This window comes from Hyperoodon ampullatus, assembly GCF_949752795.1.
Source record: "Hyperoodon ampullatus genome assembly, chromosome: 3".
NCBI lineage: Eukaryota > Metazoa > Chordata > Mammalia > Artiodactyla > Ziphiidae > Hyperoodon > Hyperoodon ampullatus.
In genome coordinates this window covers 41,388,163-41,413,398 of record NC_136916.1, presented here as the reverse complement: position 1 = coordinate 41,413,398, position 25,236 = coordinate 41,388,163, and the positions used below count along the sequence as shown (strand labels likewise).

Here is a 25,236-nt window from a genome sequence, read left to right as displayed (position 1 = left end):
AGTCTGAAAAGGACATTACAAGAAAGAAAAATTATAGACCAACTTCTCTCATGGGACATAGGTGCAAAATTCCTGAGAAAACAACCAAATCCAGAATTACATAAAATGATATATGATATATCATAATCAATGTATTTCAGGAATGTAATGTTGATACAACTTTCAAAAATTCAATGTTAAAGTGATGCCTAAGACTTGTTTCAAAATAATCTTGAGAGAGGTAGAGAGAGGGAGTATAAATAAAACAAAAATGGCTGGGAATTGATAATTGTTGTAGCTGGGCAGTAAATATATTTGTGTATATTCAAAGTTTTCTATAAAGGAAATAAAAATAAATAAATCCATGTAATTCATCACATTTACAGAATAAAGGAGAAAATTATGTATTCATTTCAATAGAAGCAAAATATCACTTGAAATAATTTGACATAATTTAAGATCAAAAGCTCTTAGCAAGTAGGAATAGAAGAAAACTTTCTTAATTTGATAAACGGTAGTTTCAAAAGCCTTAATGGGGAAATGTTGAAAGCTTGCCTTCTGAGACTGGAAACAAAAAAAAAGATTGCCACTATCACCAGTTCTATTTAATATTGTATTGTAGAGTATAAGCCAGAGTTTTTCATTCTCCTCTCTGTTGACATTTTGAACCAGATAATTTTTTGTTATGGGAGTCTGTTCTGTGCATTACAGAATGTTTAGTAGCATCCTGGGCCCCTATCCAATAGAGACCAGTAGATGCGAGTAGCATCCCACCTTCCAGTTGAAATAGATGCTTTCAGGTTTGGAGAGGAAAAAATAAAGCTTGTTATTTGCAGAAGATAAGACTGAATGTGTAGAAAATCCTAAAGGATATCATAGGAAGAAAAACATGAATCTCAACCCTTATATCATATCATAATCCAAAATTAACTCACTAGACCTAATATTGATTGACTTAAATGTAAAACTTAAGACTATAAATCTTGCAGAAGAAAATCATGGTCACATTGAGTTAGGCAAAGATTTCTTAGATGGAACACCAAATACTCAAACTATGAAAGAAGAAGAATGGAGAAGTTTGACTTTATCAAATAAAAAATGTTTTTGCTTCAAAATACATTTTCAAGAAAATGAAAAAGTAAGCCAAAGAGTGGGAGAATTTACTAAACCTATGTCTGTTAAACTGTTGTATTTAGAATATATAAAGAACACTTCAAACTCAATAATAAGACAAACAACCTGATTTTAAAATAAGCAAAAGATCTGAAAAGATACTTCCATTAAGAAAGTATGAAAATGGCTTAAAAGCACATACAAAGGTTCCCAACATCATCTGTCATCAGGGAAATGCAAATGAAAACAACAATTAGACACCACTACCTCCCCATTAGAATGACTAAAATTAAAAAGTCTTGACAATACTAAGGGTCGGTTGTTCTCTGGATTAACTGGAACCCTCAGACACTGCTGGTGGACATGCAGAATAGTACAGACTCTTTGGGAAACAGTTTGGCAGCATCTCATAAAAACCTACCATAATATTAACCCTACCAAAGTATGCAGAAATTCTGTTCCCCCAAGTATTCACTTTGAAGAAAAATGTATACACAAATGACTATAGCAGCTTATTTCATAGTATCCCTAAACTGGAAATAATACAAATGCTTATCAACAGGTGAGGGAATAAACAAATCGTGGCATGTCCATTGCTCTGTGGTACACTGGAATGTAAGTCAGTGGCTAAAAGGAACACATTATTGATTTATGTAGCAACATGGATGACTCTCAAAAGCATTACACTAAGGGAAAGAGGCCAGACAAAAAGGTTATATGCTGTATGAATCAATTATTATGAATTTCCAGAGAAGACAGCCCCACAGAGCCAAAAAGCAGATCAGTGGTTGCCAGAGGGTAGGGATGGGGTGAGGCAACTGCCTGCAAAGGGGAGTGAGGGGAATTTTTGTGATGATAATCATGATCTTAGTGGTTTTACAGCACTGCATACATTTGTCAAAATTCATTGAATTGTAAAATTAAAATTGGTAAAATTTATTGTATGTAAATTGTACCCTAAATACAACTAATTAAAAAAGAGAGATGGAAGAATCTTTATATATTGATGTGGAAAGACCACCAAGATATATTAGTAAATGAAAAACACACAGTGCAGAAAATTTTCATAGCATGCTACCTTTGGTGGTAAACATTAGTATCGTGTATATTATATAATGTATAAATTTTTTTCCCAGCACACATCTTTTCAAATTTTCTCTTTCTCAGAATCTTCTTTCATTGACATTTTCTTTTCCATTTCTGTTTCCTGGTCTCCTTCCTCACTCCTTGCCCTTCAGTCAGGCCATTTTTATCCACTCTCTTCCAGAGTTAAGGTCAAGTTAGCTGACTGGACCTTAAAATCACAATATGCTCTTTTGGCCATTTCTCCTATCTTCAGCTCCAACAAGAAGCCCCATCTGATCACACTCTTGCAAAATGATTTTCCATGGTGCTTCCACAGCCTATAAGATTGTTTCCAAACTCCTTAGCGTGGGCTAAAAGGCCTGTTTAAAAGAAACAGGTACAGACTTAGCTTGTAGCATCACTCCCCTTCTTACCTTCCATATAGCTAGTGTTCTAGTCACATAAAATCACATCACTCTTCTTCAGACACTCTGTGCTTTATGACCTCATTATCTAGCAATTACATCGACTTACCCCTTTCCATCATCTCCCTCCTTTCTTTTCTTCATCTGGCAAACTCAAACTCCAGTGGGACAAACCAGATCATATGTCATGTCTTCTGTGAAAAAAACTTTTTTTTAATCTTTCTCTTCTGTGGTTTACTACTCCTGGAAAATATTTTGCCTTTATGAAAACTGACATATGATTGTTATTTTCTGGAGACACAAACATGCTAGATCAGGATAAAGACATAGAAATGACCCAGGTAGCCTCCACTAGCAGATGTGTCTCTGTGTATAGATACCTTTAAGTATCTACAGTGACACAAATGGGATCCATTATGATGCAGTGCTCTTGCCTACATTGTTTTCACTCATCACTGTGTGACAGATATCTTCCAGTGTGAGATCTATGTGCCATTTTTAATGGTTGCATAGTATTCTGTTTTACGTATCATTTCTTTAATGTCCTGTGGATGTATGTTTAAGTCACTTCCATTTGCTCGCATTACCATAAATAACGTAATGAGCATTCCACTGTGCTTTGAAAAATGTCTTGACAAATGTCCCTGATCATTGGATCATAATTATCTGTGTGCCTGTCTTTCTCACCAGACTATTATTAGTTCCCTGAGGGCAAAAATCATTATTTCTTTTGGAATTTCCAGAACCTTACAGAGTGCCAGTAGGAGCTTAATATATATTGTTAAAAGAAAGAAGGAATAAATGAATGGATGTTTATATAGTTGGGCGTACATGTGTATCATCACACATGTCTTCTGTTCTTACTCAGCTTTTCATTGTCCCTGAGCCTGATATCTCTCAGGCATTATACCACCCCCTACTTGTTTCTAATACAGATGTCATTACCACTGACATAAATTCAATATGTTGCTTTCAGAATTACAATATTGCCAAACCATGACTCCCCCATAGATTTTGGTGGCCTCTGGAATAGATTTTATAAATTACAGAGGAAAAAAAAAAGACATATACTTGATACTCTTTGCCCTACCCTAAGCAAAGATGAGTTATTAAAACTGAAATTGTCAATTACAAGAAAAAACACATAGTATGTATGTTGCATACTATTTACAGCTGTTGTCTGTTATGGGTTCTCTGGAGCACCATTTGCTGCTACAACTGAATGGTCCCATAAGTTTAACTCACCAATACGACTGCAAAATTGCCTTAAATCACGGAGAGGAAGGAGGAAAATCAACTAGAAATGGCTAAAATTCTGCTTACACTTATTTCTTCATGAGAATCCACAGTTTTCCCTGTTTGCTACTTCAGGATGCTCAGAACAGCCTGGCAGGTTTTGTGGTGTATTACAGTCTAGCAGATTATCAACCTGACTCTCCAAAGGGAAGAAACATCATTGACATTTCTTTGCAAGAGCTGCATTTGGCTTATTGAGTAATGCACTGCATTGCACTGGTTACCAGGCAATGGGACTCAAATGGCCCAGACAATGAGAGTGTTTAGTTGGTGCTGAAAATTTACATGAGCTTAAGCTACCTTTTTTTTTTTTTTTTTTTTAATCTTGCTGGGCTGGGAGCACTTACTATTGTTGTTCAATATGCTGTAAATGAACATAGTTCAAAAACCACAAAGAGAGTGATATGGAATTATAGTACTGAAAATAAGCCACTGATTGGGTACAAATTCGTCAAGCCTCTTTATTACTCAACAAGCTTTTTATTGGCGTGCCAATACAGCTTGCTTTGGAAGGAGTGAAAAGTAATTGTGAGCAAATGATATAGTGGGAAAGTTTACCTTCAACTAATTTCAACTGTGCTCAGCTAGCTAACTATATACCACCCCCCACCAATACTTAGTAAGTTCCAGTTAGCAAATCACTAGGCTTACATGCAGAACATCCAACCCAATACTCAATTTCTTCAGAAACTTACATAATTCATCTCAGGTAGAACATGGTGGGGCTGGAATTTGAACTCTGGAAATATGGCTCTAAAAGTTGTTCTCTGCTCTATAACCCCACCACTGTCTATGGTTAAACAAATGTACTGTCTTCATAAATGTCAGAATTTTTTTGAAGCAGTCTTTGGCATGTCTTTCTCCTGTTGAAAAGCCATCATTTACTTTCTATTTCTTAAAGTAGACATTCTCAACTGTTGTTTTCTGGGACACACATAACAAATATTCTTACTACAACTCTCTGCCATTCTTTTCTCCCCAGTCCAGAAAGCACACTTGGGTGCATGTTATTCAAAGTAACCTTATTTTAAGGATGACCTTAAACCTGCTCTTATATCATATAAGTTAAACTAGAGTCTAATAAGATATAACAGAAACATGATTACATTTGCCCAGTCAAATAGTGGTTTATTGGTCTCAAACATCCGGAAGCATTGAAGAAGCTAGTGAAGGTGCAGGGTAGCTGCTTAAGGGATTTTTCAAGAACCTGTAGGCTCTTTCTACCTTTACGGTAACATCTTATCATGTGACTTTGATTCTCAAGTTGGCTTCTTCACCTGAAAGTATCAAATCTATGTTCACGGAAGGAACAAGAGACAAAGATGAGAGATAAGGGACAAAAACCAAGAAGGCATTTGCCAGGTGAAACAGTGCCCTTTGATCAGTTTTCCAGAAAGACCCACCCCAGGCTGCCATTTACATCTCATTGGTCTCGACCCTGTCACATGGTCACTCCTACCTACAAGAGGATCCACAAAGCTGGGTGTTTTGATCTGGGCACTTTTTAAACCCCCCAAAATCAGGGGTCTGGTAGTAAGAAAGAAGGGGAGAAAAGCTATTGGGAGGGTAGCCAGCATTTTGTGTGATATGTGTATGTGTGTGTGTATATACATGTATATGTCTATGTATGTATATTTATAAAGTATATGTATACATATATAGTGTAGTGTATATGTGTGTGTGTGTATATATATACACATACATATATATATATATATATAACAAGCATTTACACTTTTATTACTAACCAATGATTCTTCAGTAGATCTCATCACAGATCATAGCGTATCAGGGAGACACTGACTCCATGGTTGAGAACTTCTGATCTACAGAATAAAGTCCAAATCCCTAAACAAAATATATGAGGAAGGATCTTAACAGTTTGACACCAAACTGCTTTTCTAAATTCACAAGCTACTACCTCTAGTCCTTTGCTTCAGCCATTCACAACTTTTCTTTATTCTTGAATGCACCAGTTTTTCTCTTCTGTGTTCTTTGCCATGTATCTTTTTCTTTGCTTAGAAGGCCCCTCCTCACGTTCTTTCTCTAGTTAGCTGATACTTATCCTGCAGCACCCAGTCTAAACAACATCACATCGCTGGAAATGTCCTTTCCTCTCTGACTCAGATCTATGTTTGGTGCTTTATATACACCTCCACTAGCTCACTTGTCATTATTTGCTTGCATGTTTGTCACTACCGACAAATGCTTTGGCCTGTTACAGAACAAGAACTATAATATATTCAACTTTTTCTACCCAATGCCTCCTGCAGTTTCTGGAATATGTTCAAAATACCTGCTTAAGCAAAAACATAACTGAATATTATCCACAATATATAAAGGATCTACAAGAGAAGTAACATGCTCTCACCATAGTCAGTAAAAATGTACCAGTATATGCCCCTTAAACCTGCGTCTCATTGGCTGTTGACAGAGGGTATTTTGTTTGTTTTAATTAATGATAATAGTAATATAATTAGGGAATTAATAGTTTATTTCTCTGTATCTTCCATTACTTGTTATTTAGCTGTAATTGAGAGTTATTCAGTTTTGTCTTTCTTTGTACAGAATTAGAGACACAGTTTATTCCCTCAAAAAGATTACTGCTAAAGGGAAGAAAAGCCATATTTAACTCACGATTTGAATGATCAGGAAGAAAATGACTGGTTTAACTTTTAGGCTGTTTAGTGGCTAAGGTATTGATACTTGGCAAATATTTAGTTCTCATCATTAGAATGGGTTTAGGAGCAATAAGGAATTGGGTGAGGATACAGACAGAAGAGTCAAAAAACCCACACCAAATTAAACAAGGGCTTAGAGCAGACACGGTGAATTGCTTGTATGATACCACATGTTCCCCACTTCTTCCTCAAGTGTATGGGGACAGACATCACCAATCAATCAAAAGACATTTACCACCTGAGCTCACATGTGGTCTAAGAATACGTCTCAACACTACGATACTCCATGTGTCTTCTGTCAGCAAAGAAAGGATGATAAGTCTCTCTTTCATCAATGCATTCTTCATAAGATCTATTCATGTCAATACACTCCCTGTGATTGGCAGAGAGTGTGTTCCTGATTTCTTCTGCAAAGTGAAGGAAGTATTGCAACTCCAAGATTGAGCTTCCAGGTGCTTCCCTCTTTTGTGAAATCTCTCCAGGATTGGCTTCAGTGTCATAAAGTCAGTCATAAATTTCCCAATTCAGTTTCTGTACCTGACTCCTGTTGCTACTGGGGAATGTGAGGCACCATCCTAACCACAGACTTTATAATTGAGAAGGGAAAGAGCTAACAGGTACATACTGAACAGCAAGCAATATGCCAAGTTCTCTATAATCACATCCTTTAGTTTTGTTTTTTTTTTTTTTTTTTGCGGTACGCGGGCCTCTCACTGTTGTGGCCTCTCCTGTTGCGGAGCACAGGCTCCGGACACGCAGGCTCAGCGGCCATGGCTCACGGGCCCAGCCGCTCCGTGGCATGTGGGATCTTCCTGGACCGGGGCACGAACCCATGTCCCCTGCATCAGCAGGCAAACTCTCAACCACTGCGCCACCAGGGAAGCCCAACATCCTTTAGTTTTTATAACAGCTGCAGGAGGTCAGTATTATTGTCCTCATTTTACAGATGAGAAAGCAGCCTTGGAGAAATTAAGTCATTTGGCTGAGGTCTTACAACTGGTAAATGATGAAGATAAGATTCAATCTCAGATCTGGGACACCCATCATCATGCTGTTAGACTCTGAAGAGTAAATTATTTCTTTGGTGGTCTTGCTAAAATCTGATTCTTGGTTGGTTTTGATGCCACTAAGTACTTATGCTTTGGATAACAGCCTTGAGCTTTAACTTTATACTCTCTTGAGTCTTGCAGACCATAGAGGAAGATGGAAAATGGATACATGTACATTAGATGTGTATTAGAAACAATCAACCTATTTCAGGCTTCATGCCAGTCAGGTGTAATACTGGCAGCCTGGAGATTATCTGGGTGGAAATCGAAAATGTACTTAGGTTTAATTTTCTTGTGTCTCTTTTTCTGCAGGGCAGCGCCCATACCAGGTGATTACTGCTCGAGTTCACCCAGGAGAGAGCAATGCCAGCTGGGTGATGAAGGGGACCTTGGAGTTCCTGGTCAGCAGTGACCCTGTGGCTAAGCTCTTGAGGGAAAACTTCATTTTCAAGATCATCCCCATGCTGAACCCAGATGGTGTCATCAATGGCAAGTATGTCTGGCACCTGGCTCAACCTAGCCCGCATTCATGTTATCATGGTAACATGTTGTTGTTTTCCTCAATGGGCTTGACTGGAGGGGTCTTGGTACTCCGGCAGGAAAAACTTCTCTTGGGTTCTGTTACCTGGTACAAATAACAGGGTAATCTCCATATACATTAATGTCAATCTCATAGTTCCTTTGAATAGAAAGGTATAGACTCATTGGCAGTTAATAACAGAGGAATCCTTAGAAATAATGTCATCTAACACTCTCCTTTTTAAAAGGAGGGAATTGGTGTCCACAATAATCCAATGACTCCCCCTGGTTACTTGGTTAGTGACAAAGTCAGGGCTCAAATTGTGATTTCCTTGAAGTTAAGACCAATGCTTCACAAAAATAATCTCAAAATGGATTAAAGACCTAAATGTAAAACCAGACGCTATAAAACTCTTAGGGGAAAACATAGGAAGAACACTCTTTGACATAAATCACAGCAAGATCTTTTTTGACCCACCTCCTAGAGTAATGGAAATAAAAACAAAGATAAACAAATGGGACCTAATGAAACTTAAAAGCTTTTGCACAGCAAAAGAAAACATAAACAAGATGAAAAGACAACCCTCAAAATGGGAGAAAATATTTGCAAATGAAGCAACTGACAAAGGATTAATCTCCAAAAGTTACAAGCAACTCATGCATCTCAGTATCAAAAAAACAAACAACCCAATCCAAAAATGGGCAGAAGACCTAAATAGACATTTTTCCAAAGAATTTGTACAGATTGCCAAAAAACACATGAAAGGATGCTCAACATCACTAATCAGTAGAGAAGTGCAAATCAAAACTACAGTGAGGTATCACTTCACACCAGTTAGAATGGGCATCATCAGAAAATCTACAAACAACAAATGCTGGAGAGGGTGTGGAGAAAAGGGAACCCTCTTGCACTGTTGGTGGGAATGTAAATTGATACAGCCACTGCGGAAAACAGTATGGATGTTCCTAAAAAAACTAAAAATAGAATTATCATATGACCCAACAATCCCACTACTGGGCATATACCCAGAGAAAACCATAATTCAAAAAGTCACATGAACCTCACTGTTCAATGCAGCACTATTTACAATAGCCAGGTCATGGAAGCAACCTAAATGCCCATCGACAGACAAATGGGTAAAAAAGATGTGGTACATATATATAATGGAATATTACTCAGCCATAAAAAGGAATGAAATTGGGTCATTTGTAGAGATGTGGATGGACCTAGAGACTGTCATACAGAGTGAAGTAAATCAGAAAGAGAAAAACAAATATATTTGTCATATATTAATGCATATATGTGGAATCTAGAAGAATGGTACAGATGAACCGGTTTGCAAGGCAGAAATAGAGACACAGATGTAGAGAACAAATGTATGGACACCAATGGGGGAAAGCTGTGGGGGAGGGTGGTGGGATGGATTGGGAGATTGGGATTGACAAATATACACTAATATGTGTAAAATAGATAACTGATAAGAACCTTCTGTGTAAAAAAAAAAGATTAAAAGAAATAAAAGAAAACAAAACGAACAAACAAACAAAAAAAGACCAGTGCTTTGATTTGCTTCTATTTCCTGCAGATAAATCTTTATTCTCAGTTGTATTTTACTGGATTCTGGATACAGCTATAATAAAGGTGTCACTTTATCTAAATGGAATGGCTGAAATGGTTGAAAAATGGCTGTGGAATGGCTAAAATTGAAACGACTGAAAAATGGTTGCCTGCAAGAGGGAAGATTGGGGTGGTGCTTCTCCTGGCCTAGCTCCTCCATGCCTTTCAGAATGTATAATAGGAAAGGTGAATTCCAGTGTCATAAGGGGTCAGCATTTGCAGAGTTGTGAGCTGAGGCCCAGATAGAAGAGCAGGTTCCCAAGATCACTCAGTCAGTGGGTGGGGGTGAGAGGATTAACATTCATACATACTGCCTCAAACTGTGGAAAAAGACTTAAAGCCCCTTCCTATGGTAATAAATGATTCTTTTTTACTATAGGATTAGACATTGGTATCCTATGGAAATAAACAATACAAGATAAACAGAAAAATTGAAAGGAAAAATAATTTTAAAAGCTAAAAATAAAAATGCAGAAGAAGTTATAATTTAAAATATCAGTTTTAAAGAGGCAAAAGCATACATTTAGAAACTGGGAAAATAGAGCAATACTGAAAAGGTGAAATGAGGTAAAATGAGAATTATAAAGAAATTTAAAAAGAAAACAAAAATTTCAGAGATAAAATTACAATGACTTAAACTTAATAAGATAATGTTTTAAGAAATATAAAATAATAATTTCTTTCAGGAAATAAAAACCCAAAATAAATGTTAAAAGGCTGAGAACAGACTAGCTTCAAAGGAGAAGCACTAAAAGAATATTGTTAAGTTAAAAAGGTTAAAATTTTAAAGATGATAAACTAGAAAAAGAGGATGAGAATAAATTCCAATGATAAAGTATGTTAAATTATGCCAAAATGCAAGCAAGTTAGAGCTAAAGGCTGTAAAACTAAAATTTCAATAGATAGTACCCCCCCAAAAAAAAAAAAAAAAGATAAGTAGGTAAGGAAAGCATCCATGTGTTCTAACAAGATTCCTAGTTTTGTAGCTTCCAGATTTCTTTTTTTTTTGATGGAAGTTTTTGGTGGGCAGAGAGGAGGGTCCTTCCTCTTTGCATATGGTGACTGGTTGGTCTTCAAGCACATGTGAGGCTTGGGAGGCCAAGTCCTTCAGGAGGTGGCATCAGTCAGGCCTCTGGCAGCAATCAGGCTTCCTAGATCTCAAGCTGGACAAAGCACTAAAGCAGTGTCCTTCCCTGGTCCAACAGAACTCAGCTGGCTCCTACCACATGTTCCTTTAACTCTGGAGATCAGCTCCAGGGCCTCAGTGCATGGCTCCTCCCTGCTTGAGGGGCTAAGAGTTTTACTAGCAGGCTTACTGAGCCTAAATGGATGGAAAACAGCTCTGCAAGCCATCTTGAGAGACATGACCTCTTTTCAACATTTTCTCATCCAGGCTGGCTCTCTCCTGAAGTTACATGTTGCATTGAATTGTCTGGGGTCTGATAGAGGATGGAAAGAGCATGGGGTTCAGAGTCATAACTCTAGTCTGGAATTCTGGCTCTTCCCCTGACCTACTCAATTTTTTCTTCTGTTGGAAGAGGAAGCTCCCTATTGACCTGTGTTGGTAGAGGTCTTATAAGTCCAAAGTAACATTCACACTCTGGAATAAATACTGTAGTTTTTTCCATTTCAGATGCTCACACCTCTGAATCAGAGGCTGGATCCAGGTCTTTGGTTGAAAGGTTAACATGGTCTCAGTCACTGAATATCCTCCTGGCCTGGGCACACATTATTTCCAGCTCACAGCTGGTTGCTTTAGGCTCCTTAATGGCAGGGCAGCTTCACTGTGACACCACCATCCATCGTCATTACCGTTATTTATTATGACTAAATTACCCTTTTTATTTATATAGCATCTTTCATCATGGAACTCAAGGCACTTTGTAGGTTACTTGGATCACCCAAACAATTTTGGCTGAAAGGGATTTGGAAATCATAGCATTGTTCTACTGAAAAAAAAATCCCCAGGTCGTTGCACATCATTACCAGAAGACTTGAGGCTGCCATGGAATCTTAACATCTTACAATAAGTGGGCTTAAAAGTTTCAGCTCAGGGCTTCCCTGGTGGCGCAGTGGTTGAGAGTCCCCCTGCCGATGCAGGGGACACGGGTTCGTGCCCCGGTCCGGGAAGATCCCACATGCTGCGGAGTGGCTAGGCCTGTAAGCCATGGCCACTGAGCCTGCGCATCTGGAGCCTGTGCTCCACAACGGGAGAGGCCACAGCAGTGAGAGGCCCGAGTACTGCAAAAAAAAAAAAAAAAAAGTTTCAGCTCACGAACCCTTAGAACACACCTAACATATGGTTTATCTAACTTCCACTTAAATGCTTCGTTGACATTCCGTTTCAGGACATACGCATTCCATAGTGTATAATTAGGTGGATTTGTTTTTCTTTGTTTTGATCTTTGCCTTGTGAAATGTGTAGAAACAAGGATAAGATCTAATCACCGTTTTACATGCCTTAACTTCCTCAGGTGAAGCCCAATGTTCACCTAAACATTGCTTATGTGGTATTGTTTCTGATGTTCTGATTGTCATTGATTTTCTTTGGACACATTCCTATTCATAGGCTTCTAAACATTAACAAAACTGCCCCGTGTGTGGTCTGACCAGGAAAGAGGCAAGCTTTTTGCCTAAAGATTAGAGAGCCTGAACCTGAACTTGGCTCTTAACCTACCACAAGATGCTTTTCTTTCTCTCCCTGCTAGTATCATGCAAAAGAACTTATGAAAAAATCCATAATATTTCTGTGTACCTATCATTATGTACTGTATTTTAAAATCATAGCTGCCTTCATTTAAATGCTATGACTGAAAGTTAAAGGTATCACAGAAGGCCTTACAAAGGAATTCAGGTTTCATACTTTGAAAATTATTTGAAACTTCAGGAAATCACTGTATTAGAAGACTCAGCTTTTAAATAAAAAAGATTCTACCAGCCTCAAAAAAAAAAAAAAAAAGAAAAGAAAAGAAAGCATGGACCCCTGTGGAGTTTGCAAAACTGTGTAAAGGTGGAGTAGTTTCCTTGTGTGGTGATGTTAATGAGCCTCTGAGGATGGCTGGGAGGTTTTGATAGCAGTGGTCAGGGAGACAAAGCCAGGATTTTCTAGCAAAGATATAGTGGGTCTTGCCAAGCCAAAGATTTCTTAGCAACAGATGTCTGTAACAGGAAAACAAAATACAAAGATGGTTTCCAAAAGAAACAATTTACCATCTTGTTGGCCTGGTAGTTTGTATTGAACTGGTCTGAGTTCAAAGTAATCCAGGAGGACTGATGCAGTGATCCCTTGTTTCTTATATTTCTTTCCAACATGGGATAAAAGGACAAGGAGAGGGCTTCCCTGGTGGTGCAGTGGTTGAGAGGCCGCCTGCCGATGCAGGGGACGCAGGTTCGTGCCCCGGTCCGGGAAGATCCCACATGCTGCAGAGCGGCTGGGCCCGTGAGCCATGGCCGCTGAGCCTGCGCGTCCGGAGCCTGTGCTCCGCAGCGGGAGAGGCCACAGCAGTGAGAGGCCCGCGTACCGCAAAAAACAAAAACAAAAACAAAAACAAAAAAGAACAAGGAGATAACAAGTTGGGTTAGAGCAGAAGTGATAATGGCTGCTTGATTAGAGTGGGGAGTGGGGAGAAGACAAGTGATGACTTAAAAGGTCAACATGACAAGTAAGTGAAGGAGAGGAAGAAATATAGCATGATTCCCAATTTTTGGACTTTGGTTTTTGGGTGGAGGCTAGTGACAAATAATTTTTATAAAATCAACACCCAGGCCAACATTTTATTCCCAGGAGAATCAGAGTATATTTATTCTTAGTATATATACAATGCTGCAAACGATTACTTTTTTCCAAGGCCATTGTGGAAGAGAAGTAAACAACCATAAAGAGCAAAAGACATGCTATAAGTAAACACACCAAGGTATTAAGAAGTAATAGGCTGAATGCTCTAGTGGAAACACATGAAACTATAAAAATCAGATAAAAATCTTGACAGTTTTAACTATCTGGGACCATTAAAGTTTAGTATCGATAGTCTTTTACTCTGTGGATTGTGAAGGCTTTATTTTACTACAATAAGAGCACTCACAGACTTTATCAAAAAAATATTTAGCACATTTTATAAGCCAAGAAAGAACCTTGCTCTTTTACAATATATTTTCTTATCTAATAGTAACTATGGCCCAACCAAGGTAGATTTTCCATATAATTTTCAGGTGCAAAAACTTGAGTATACAGGGGTGAAGTCTTCAGTGCAGTTTAAATAGCTCGTATTACAGAGCCAGGACTAAAACTTCTGTCTATTCTACATTCCTTTTCTATAGAGATTTAAGGGAATTAGAATAAAAGAATCTTAAAATGTTGTAGCTGGGTGGGTTATTGTATATTATTTAGTCCCAGTCCTTCAAATGATAAGGAAATTGAGACTAAAGAGATAAAATGAGTTATCACATAGCCTAGTTCAAGGCAGAAATGGCATGAAAAATTGTCTAGATAATTAAAACACTCAAGCAAATACACAGACACACACAGGCACATACACACACACACACACACTTTGGCACACACATACCCATGTCTACCTCCAGAGCCCATGTTGATTTTAATCTATCAGCTCTTCCCAAACTTGAATGGAGATGCAAGTAAAGCCTCAGCCCCATCAGCAGATGGTCTCTGAAATTAGTCTTGTTGACCTCAATCTTCACATCCAGTGTGACAGGGATGAAAGAAGGCATAGCCTTCCCTGCTTTCTGCAGTCTTGGCCCAGGATGAATGAATTAGTTCATCCTCAGTTTACCTTCATGGAATTTGAATTCCTGGCGTGGCTTGGGCCTCAACACTCTACCGCGTCCTGCCAGCTTTCTCCTCTGGAGAAGACATACTTCCTGTTGATGCCAACTTCTGGCTGTAAACAGCACCCAGCTGACTTTGAACAGTTTGGCCACAGGGCTGCCATTCCACTGCCCATTCTATTGTACGTTTTCACTCAAGTAACTATTCAGGATCACAAAATGCTTATTATGATTTATCCCCATTGGGTTCACTTCACCTTTGGGCTGGGCTATGCCTCTTTCCTCCTTTTTTGATATGTTCAGGGCTTCCCTCTTTTTTTTTTTTTTTTTTTTTTTTTTTGCAGTACACGGGCCTCTCACTGTTGTGGCCTCTCCTGTTGCGGAGTACAGGCTCCGGACACGCAGGCTCAGCAGCCATGGCTCACGGGCCCAGCCGCTCTGCAGCATGTGGGATCTTCCCGGACCGGGGCACGAACCCGTGTCCCCTGCATCGGCAGGCGGACTCTCAACCACTGCGCCACCAGGGAAGCCCTGGGCTTCCCTCTTATGTGACCTCAGCTCTAACTTTTAATGTATTTCAAATCTCTTCAATAAAAAAACATGGAGCAGTGATTCTCAGACTTTCGGATTTCTCAGATCAGTTACATTTGAAAAAAAATGGACTGTAATAAGTATATAATTTTTAAAAATTATGCTCAAGGGGCTTCCCTGGTGGCGCAGTGGTTGAGAGTCCGCCTGCCAATGCAGGGGACATGGGTTCGTGCCCCGGTCTGGGAGGATCCGACATGCTGCAGAGCGGCTGGACCTGTGAGCCATGGCCGCTGAGCCTGCGTGTCCGGAGCCTGTGCTCCTCAACGGGAGAGGCCACAGCAGTGAGAGGCCCGCGTACCGCAAAAAAAAAAAAAAAAAAAAAGTATGCTCAAGAAAGAATGGAAGATACTCTCTGAGCTCCCAAACAACAGACTGGTGAGAAATTCAACATTAGTTGTTTCTTGGGCTGCCTCCTCACCTACCTGCAATCATACAAGCAACTCAGGGGTTTTTGATGCTAGATCTTTAGATCATGGCAGTAAGCATTCTTGCCCTTCATACTATGATGCATTTACTACTGGCCTTGAAGACTTCCCTGTGGGCAGAGAGCAGTGTAGTCATTGAATGAATTTGTTATTCCCATTGTCAATCTTCCTGGAAAGGAGTAGATCCTGGAACAAGAAAAGATGCCTGACAGATGGACCTTTAGAGGGAAGAGATACTTCTCTGGAGCTCGAAAGTGAAGAAACTCTGGCCTAACCAGAGGGTCCCCCTAGGTCACTGAGGAAAGGTGGCATCTGCTATGTGGAAGAGGCTGGAAGAAGCAGTCCCTCACATGGCTGCTTGAGAATGAGAACAGCTATAGCAATAATCAGTTTTAAATTTTCTGTGAGTAGTTATCATCTGTTATATCATTTATTCTTAGTAAATCGTTAATAAGCCTTTTCGTCTTGTTTCAGCTGTGTTATTGAGATTGAAAGAAAATGTCTGTGCCTCAGATTGGTGAAGAGGGTCAGTAGCAGTCATAGTTGGAGAAATTTCTAAGGGAACAGTGAATAATAAGTACAATGGCTAATATGTTTTAAGAGTCGTGCTCCGTATAACTGGGACATTTAAAAAATAAAATAGCTTCATTGTCTTCTAATTATAAAAATGCTACATGATACAGTCAAGATAATAGGTGTTAAAGAAGAAGAGATTTGATTCACACTGGTGGTAGAAGTCTGAAAGTTCAAAAAGGGGATGCAGAAGAAGCCAGGAGATTTAACATTTGCAGAGGCGGGCTCTGCCTACAAGCACGGGGAAGCAAAGGGAAGAGGTGGAGTTACCAGAACCCAGGGGTGGAAAGGCTCCATGATGCTGGTGTGTGGAACTCTGAGAAGGGAGTCTGACTTGGCAAGGGCTTCAGTGGACCAAAGGGCGCAGTTGAAAGGGTGAAGGAATGAAAATATCCAGATGGCAAGGGGATGCATCCCGCCTGCTGCTGGTACCCGTGAGAAGATGCAGTGATGCTAGTGCTGTGCGTCTTAAGATGGAGGAGTTCAGCCAGTCCCCTGCTGCTGCCCTAGTCTCATTAACTGGAACTGGGAACCATAAAGGGTATCCTTTTCTTCCTCTTCCTGCCTTCCTATCTCCTTCTAGTGCCTCTCGTTGGCAGAACTTAGCAGGAAGCCAACTGGCAAGGGAGTCTGAGCGTTGCGATCTGCAGAGTTTTAGCTGCAGTGTGACAGAGCAGAGGATAGAATTGTGGGCTGAGAGCTCAGAGACAATTGGTGAAAAACAAGCACAAAGCATTGGTTTACCGAGTCTCCAACACGCACTTGCATCAGGCTTATTATTGTTTATATGTGACTTCTTTGTTTCCAAAAAATAAAATGGTTTTATTGTTTCCAATGGGGGAAAAAATGAGACATCATTATTGTAGAAAATCCTAGTGTAGAGAAAAAGCTTAAAGAAGAAATTAAAAAGCACCCAAATTTTGGGCTAATACATTACGTTAATCCAAGGGGCATTGTACACATTATCATCCATGATAATTACATTTTGCCCACAGAATTTTGTAACCTGGAGGTCCTCCCTGGATCAGGCTGCCCAGAGAGAAACACTATTAGCAAGCTGAAGAAGGTCCATTAGCCATTTGTTTGTAAATTGACAGCTTCAGGTATATCAGCTATTTCCTTAAATATATTTCTATATTCATACCCATGTTAACTTTCATAAGGTAATGTATTTTGTAGTATAGTTTATAAACAGATAGCTTCTTCCTACAACAAAGAATACAAACGGCATTTATAGTTTTTAAAACAGCAATCTCATGGTCTTGATGGGCCATAATTGATTTAAACAATTCTCCATTATAAACAACAGACAGGTGAAGAGTCTTGTTAGTCTCTGGGCAAATTTCTCCAGTCACTTCCTTAAGATAAATTCTTAAAAGTAATCTGTTGAGTCAAATGTTATGCATATTTTTTATTTGATGTATGTTATTGCCAGATTACTCTCTATAGAAGATACACAGATGTATAGTCCTACCACTGATGGATGAAAGGGCCTGGTCCCCATACCTTGCTAACACTGCACATTATCACTCTTTTTATTCCTTGTCAATGTAATAGGATAAAAATATTTTAAATTTAAGTTTTTTATACTTATGAAAAAAGTAAATATTTTACTCCCATTTTGCAAATGAAAATAAAAATCTGAGGCAAAAGACTGGGTGACATATGTAAGGTCAGCCACACAGCTGAGTCAGGAATTAAACTCAGGTTTGTCAGGTTGCAAAGCTCGTGTTCTTTCCACTTGACTGTGCAGCCCCACTTATGTCAAAGCTTCCAGAGAGTCATCTGGTGACTCTCCTTTTGAATGTTGTTAGCGTAGAACTTGGGAAGTGGTAAGTGCCTAACACATATTTGTTGAGTCTAACTCGGGGTGCCTGACCTTTCTAAATTCTTTTTAACGTGTGACCCTCCAGGTATATCATCCCAGGCCAGAACAAGGGCTCTAAGGGGCCTTGAGTTACCTCCATCAGAAATGAGCTTTTGGATACATCTTCAGTTAAATATTAGCACTTAAGTATTGGTGTACCATCGACACAATGTTTTACTACAGGTTTGCTTGGAAGGGAAAATTTGTATCCTGTCCATTTGAGGTATGATTTTTGTTGAACCTGTGGGCATGATACTTAACCTTCTCCATGTCCTTCTCCTCCTTTTAGCCACTGTCTTGAAAGAATGACAGAGGACACATCAGGGAGTGTGATTTTATGTCTGGGTAGTCTCCAACAGGCTAAGGTTTAATAAGTATCTTTCAAGCTGGGAAGATTTGTGCCCTTAGGTCTCCTGCTGGATCACATAGGGAAGTGATTGGCTTTTCTATGGACTCACCATCCATGTCTGGCTTCTGAAGCATAGAATTTCTGTATGCCTGTGGATGAGTTCTGCAGTACATCCTGAAAAGCAAGAACAGCAGAGCACACTCCTTCATAGTGGGGAGAAGGAGAAGCAGGAAAAATCAGGGGAGACCAGCAAAGGCAGAGGGATATTGGCTGTCAGATAGTCAGCCTCCCCATGGGTCTCTTTCTCTTTCTCTCTCTCACTCAGCAAGGCACTGTGTCCTCCTGTACAAAGGCCAAAATGTCACAGGCTGAAGAGCCTATAAGGAGAAAGTTTTACATTCTCTGTGGCCTTTGGGAAGATGAATGATTGAGTCCACGATGTCTGTAGAAATGGTGCTGATGGTCATTATGACATGACATGACATGATACAACATGAGGATGATACTCCCCTTTGAACTCTCATTCCAAAACTTCAGCTCTAAATTTTCCTTTCAGTGAGGCCAGGCAATCCAGTGGTCCTGCTGTGGAATCTCTCTGTGTAATGTTTGCTGGCCAAAGGTCATATTTCTTAGCAGTTAAAGCTTAGCCTACAGCAGTCATCTGTCCTTCAATATAGAACCCAACTGCTCTGCCTGGGAGCTGACAAAGGAACTTAAACTTGGCAGTCATGGACTTTTGAAATTTAGATTGTTTTGCTATTTTGTACTCTTTGGAACAGAGTTATCAATGGATGGATATTTGTGCTTTATTCGTTTTTAGGAAATTTTTAATTTTTTGGACATGGAGCAAAGGTTGGCTATTTGGATGGAAATGTCATTCTGGGTCTGGTTCTACCCTGTTTGCGGGTCTCTGTGTTAAGGGGCTCTGGGAAGAGGTAGGCAAGGGGTATTTAATCTCTTTCTCTTTGCTTTCCTTTCCTTATATTTGAAAATGGGGGAGAATGTTATTCTGATCCAGAAGGAAGAACTATGATTCGATAGGAAGAACTATAATTTTCTCCATTTACCTCCTGCCCTCACAGAAAAAAAGGAAGAATGGAAGTCTTAGTCCATTTTGAATGCTAAGATACTCTCTTAGGCACAAAAAGGGAACATTTACAGGAATATTTTAACCTCACAGGTTTTGAAGATAACTACAAAATAAAAGACAAACATGCATTTGAAATTGTTTTAAAAGATGCAAACGTAACTGTTTTCTGTCTTAAATACTTTCCTTGCAAATGTCTGTCAGTAATTCTCAAATCATGGTCTATAGAGATTTTGCAGGACATCAGTGATGTTCCTTCTAAGAGATGGAAGGAGGTAAAGAGATCCGTGAAGAGTGTAGCATTTGGTACAACTGTCCAAACCTCTGTGCATACCCCGTAGGAAGAGTGTGAGCTCAGGGAACATTGAGGGTCTTGGTTCTAGAGGGAAATGTGACATGAACTTGTTCTTAGAGATCAAAATGAAAATTATTTGCTCTGGGAACTGTTAAGGTCCTGCTGCTAAGTCATTTGCATAGTGTTAAATGATGCATAGTGCTGGGTGGAGAGTTTTGGGAGCACGTTCCCAAGGGCTCCCTTGCTCACACCCGTTCCTACCACAGCCTGCACACCGAGAGGGAGTCAGGAGCTTGACTACTCCATTTGCCTTCTTCAGACATTGCAGTGCTGAATAAATATCACCATTTATTATTCCTAAATTTAGGGTCATTAATTATATCAGCATAAACCTAATTTATGCCATCATAAACAGTGATAATAAATGCTACCAAATGCTAATACCCAGCTCTTGCCAACTGTGCCTGTAGTTGATGGGTTCCCCCCTTTCTTCCCAGAAGCATTAAATTAAAAATGATTCAATGTTGCAGAATCATTGATCAAGTTGGAGCTGAGGCTCTTGGGGAAATGCGTTTGTTTTGTTAAATGCTTTTCTCCCTCGTTGGCTGGGCAACTTTTGATATCTGTCTGCACTCCAGTTTTTCTCTGTTCCTTCCCCTATACGAGGAAGAAATGGGGTCAAGGATGCAGGCAAGGAGGGAGACAGATGGGCATCTATTCTTCTTTCTTGATTTCCCCTTTAGACATCTCTCTTTTTATTGTCCCCACTCTTAACACCTTCTTTCAACATGCACTTAGAAGTCTTTATAAAGCAAACCCTTGAGTATAATATAGATATGTTATTTCACAATTCCCATCACATCTACCACATATTTAATGATGTATGTCACATGGCTCCCTAAAATTCATGAAAGTTTATAACTGGAAAATAGGAAGCACAGACCTGACAGCTCCTGCCAATACTGAGGGTGCTTTTTCTTTTGCCATTTACTCTTGGGGAGACTCTGCTTTTATGAAGGAAGAGGGAGAGCCTGTTCCCTTGTTATCAGAGCTATAAGAAGATCTCATTGCTTTGCTCAAAGGAAACTATTTTGTACTTTTTCTGCCTTCTCCCTGGCTCTTTCTTCTTTTCCCATCTGGGATGACTGTGATTGTGGTGTAGTACAAGGAATTCCCATCAAGCGATCAGAAGACTCTGGTTTAGGTCAGAATTGTGTTCTTTCCATCCATGTGGCTTTGGACAAGTTACTTAACCTCTCCACTCCTGTTTCTTCAAAGTATTAAGGGGCTAGTAAACTCTAACCAGTGCGCCTCACCTAATTATTATCATGGTCAAATACCATAGTACTTTTTTTTTTTTTTTTTTGCAGTACGCGGGCCTCTCACTGTTGTGGCCTCTCCCGTTGCGGAGCACAGGCTCCGGACGCGCAGGCTCAGCGGCCATGGCTCACGGGCCCAGCCGCTCCGTGGCATGTGGGATCTTCCCGGACCAGGGCACGAACCCGTGTCCCCTGCATCAGCAGGCGGACTCTCAACCACTGCGCCACCAGGGAAGCCCACCATAGTACTTTGAAACTGTTAAACACTGTATGGAATTATAAAAGTAAGGGTTCCTCTCATGGTGTTCTTTCTTTTTTTTTTTTTAACTGGAGGAAAGAATATTTCTTTTTTTTTTTTTTTTTTTTGTGTGTGTGGTACGTGGACCTCTCACTGTTGTGGCCTCTCCTGTTGTGGAGCACAGGCTCTGGACGCACAGGCTCAGCGGCCATGGCTCACAGGCCCAGCCACTCCGTGGGAATATTATTCGTTTCAGTTATTGTATTCTTCAGTTCTGATTTGTTCTTTTTTATATTTTCTATTTCTTACTCTTTGTTGAAGTTCTTGCCAAGTTCATCTGTTCTTCTCCCAAGTTCATGAGCATCTTTATGATTATTTTTTTAAACTCTTCATCTGGTAAATTGCTTACCTCTTTTTTGTTTAGTTCTTTTCCTGAGGTTTCGTCTTGTTCTTTCATTTGGAAGGTATTCCTTTGTCTCTTCACTTTGCCTAACTCTCTGTGTTTGTTTCTGTTTATTAGGTTTATCAGCTACATTTCCTGGTCTTGAAAGAGTGATCTTATGTAGAAGTGATCACCACACAGGTGCTCCTGTGTAGGTGGTGTGTGCCCTCCTCTCATGGTTGGGCTGCAAGCACACTGGTGAGTGGGGTAGGCCCCCAGCCTAGCTATCTGCAAGGCCCGGCTGTGACTGTTGCAGGTGCCCTGGTGGGCAGGGCTGCTCCTTGGCAGGTCTGTTTCTGAGGCCTGGCTGAGACTACTTCAGGTGTGCTGGTGGGCAGGTCTGGTCTCCCAGAGAAGGAACCACTTTGGAGGGGCTGGCTTGGGTGGGTGGGTTGGGTGTGGAGCATCCTCAGGGGAATGCTGGGGCAGTGTGCATGGTATTAACTAAATTGACGGAGAGGGGCGGAGATAGTGCCCACCAGCACCAGGCCAGCTAGGTGGAAGGAGAATAAAAAATAAAATAAAATGGCGTCCACCAGCACTTCTTTCCCCAGAGAAAGTTCCACTCGGTCCCAGCCCCTTCAGCACATACTATAAAATTAGTTGATGAATCTCCTTGTAAGACCCAGGCACTTTTCAAGCTGATGACTCTGCACTGGGACTTGGAGTGGGTGAGTTTTTGCAAGGTCTTCAGGAGTGGAGTCTTGGGTTGCCACAGCCCTCTGGCTTTCCTGAATGTAAGCCGACCTGATCTTCAGAGGCAGACATTATGGTCATTCATCTTCCTGGTGCACGTCCCACAGGCTGGAAAGCCCAGCACTGGGCTTGGACCCTCACTTCTCAGGGGGGATCTCCATAATTGTGATACCCCTCCCATTTGTGAGTCACCCCATGGGGGTGCGGTAGGCTCTGGCTGGGTGACATCTCTGCTACTCCTGCCTTTCTTGATATGATATTTTCTTTATGTCCTTAGTTGTAGAAAATCTGTTCTGCTAGTCTTTAGGTCATTCTCAGACAGATTTGCTCATATGTGGTTATAGTTTTGGTGTATCTGTGGGAGGACGTAAGCTCAGGATCTTCCTACTCTACCATTTTGATCTGAACCTTCTTGTTTTCTGTTGCCTGAATTTCAGTGGTGGGACATGCAAAGTTCTTCTCAATGGCCAAGCCAAGCAGGCTCTTTCCTGCTTCCATTTCTCAGTTTCTCAAAGAGATCCAGGATAAGATTTGGCAGGGATAGATGAGATAGGTATTCTGCAGAGAATGGGATAAGGTCAAAGGTGAGAAAACCTCCTTTAATATATATATATTTAAATATATATATATACAATTACATGTATATGTATACAATTTATTCAATCCTACATGCACTCCATAATTTTAAAATCACAGTCACAAGGACAACAACCTCTTTAGTTAGAGCTTTGGTTGTCCTTGTGATTATGACTTAAAAATTATGGACTGGGTATAGGGTTGAATAAACTGTATAAAATATACAGCAGTAGAGAAGTTTAGAGCTGGAGGAATTCAGCTAATGCCCGTTTTTCTCCTCATGCTTACTCTTTTTTTTTTTTTTTTTGCGGTGTGTGGGCCTCTCACTGCTGTGGCCTCTCCCGTTGCAGAGCACAGGCTCCGGACGAGCAGGCTCTGTGGCCATGGCTCACGGGCCCAGCTGCTCCGCGACGTGTGGGATCTTCCTGGACCGGGGCACGAACCCGTGTCCCCTGCATCGGCAGGCAGACTCTCAACCATTGCGCCACCAGGGAAGCCCCATGCTTACTCTTTAAATAAATTTAGTTGTCCCATTGGAATGGACAAAAATCTGGCTTCTTGTCTTTCAGAAGCCAGCCTATAATCAGCCTCAGCCTCCATCAGGGCATCTCCAAGGGCGTTTCAGGATGTCTGTAATGAGCAGTGTCTGTGGTTGGTGGAGTCTGTCTCCCCCAGCCTAGGGACTGCCTCTTTGGTATATCCAGTCTCAGCATCACAGCCTCATTGCCCACCACCCACAGAAGCCTGGATTCCTAGGAAAGTGCACCCAATCAAGAACCAGAAAGAATTGCACCTCTAAGTATGGCATTGGGGAATTGCCGGGAGGCTTATGCTTTTAGATTCTGGGTCCTTCTTCCTGGCTAGCCAGAATTTATAAACAGGAAAGTCAAAGGCAGCACATAAACCTTGGTAATGCGGATCCACCCTCCTTGCCCTGATTTCCAGGTTGTCTTTTCCTTGCAAAAGGTTATTTATCTCTCTGAGCCACCTAGCCCTTTTGAATTATTAGTCTTATTCCTTTATTGCCCTGCTTCCTTCTTACAAATATGCTCCTATACATCTGCACTGCGCAGGAAACTCTTTTGTATTTACAGCTTCTCTCTGTTCCTCACCCCTCCCCCTGGCCCGATAACAGCCAAGGAGATAAATAAGAAACATAACTCTTTTTGGCTATTATTTTTTTTTCTTACCCTGCACAGTAATATATATATAATAACAAGAAAACAAATCTTATTACTAAAGTAATTACAATAAATAAAAAATAACCGAGAGTAGGGCTTAAGAAAGGGGGCATGTCACGGGAGTGATTGCAACAGGATTTTTAAAATTTAATTTACTAGCTCCAGTCTCACTGTTCTGTTGATGCCTCACATAGGAGATTGTGTCTAATTAGAGAGTGTTGTTATTGCTCTTTGAATACACCCGCCCCTATCTGACTTGTACCTTGGGTCTTTAAAGGGGAAATTTGGCTCAAGGAATTCCTCGAGAAATTTCCTTGTTGGCAGCCCTATGTTGAGAACAGCAGCATTTTGCATGCTAAGTTGTATAATCTTCTAAACTTGGGAACTGCAAAGAATTGCATGGCATCTTTCCCTCTGACTGTAGATAATCTGCAAAGAATTGCATGGCATCTTTCCCTCTGACTGTAGATAATCTCCCCCTTAATCACCCAAATAGATGGGTATTTACCCTGTCATTTTGAATTTCTGAGTAGAGGTCACAGTGCCTCCCTTAGTAAAATGTGCTGGTGCTGACCAGTTCTTAGAGTTAAAATGTTTTTTTTGTTGTAGCCAATCTAATTTTATCTGAAAGCAATTTATGTCCCTTTGTTCTTGTATGGTCCAGAGTGGAAATGGGGAACAGTTATTTTCCTTCATTAATTATGGCTATTATCTCATTTATGATAGCCATCTTTCCAAGTACTTTTGGCATTTGAATCACTTCTCTTCTTTAACCTAAGTCCTTGTATGGGCTGCACTTAGTATCTTTTAACTATAATGTCATTGTCACTGTTGGGTTTCCTTAGCCTTCTTCAAGTTACTCGTGGGTGTGGAAGGCAGATTAGGCACGGCATAATAGCTTTATCATGCCTCTTGGCATCATTCTTCAACATCAACGTCACAAGAACAACAATCACGTTTATTAATCCATTATGTGTGCATGTGATCTTCTAACTTACTCTGGCTGATTGGTCTTAGTCATCCACACAGTTGAAATCCAGGAAAAATGAACAGTTTAAACACATAAT

The 25,236-nt window shown here is 40.2% G+C and overlaps 1 protein-coding gene across 1 annotated transcript in view; it reads left to right on the top strand.

The window, feature by feature from the left end:
• The window catches only part of AGBL1 (AGBL carboxypeptidase 1), a gene marked incomplete at both ends in the record, with an annotated part of 599,032 nt that overhangs the window by 323,760 nt on the left and 250,036 nt on the right, over positions 1-25,236 (top strand). The window contains one exon of the mRNA XM_079699372.1: positions 7,921-8,101. Coding sequence (XP_079555498.1) covers positions 7,921-8,101 — 181 coding nt within the window. The remainder of the gene's footprint in view (positions 1-7,920; positions 8,102-25,236) is intronic.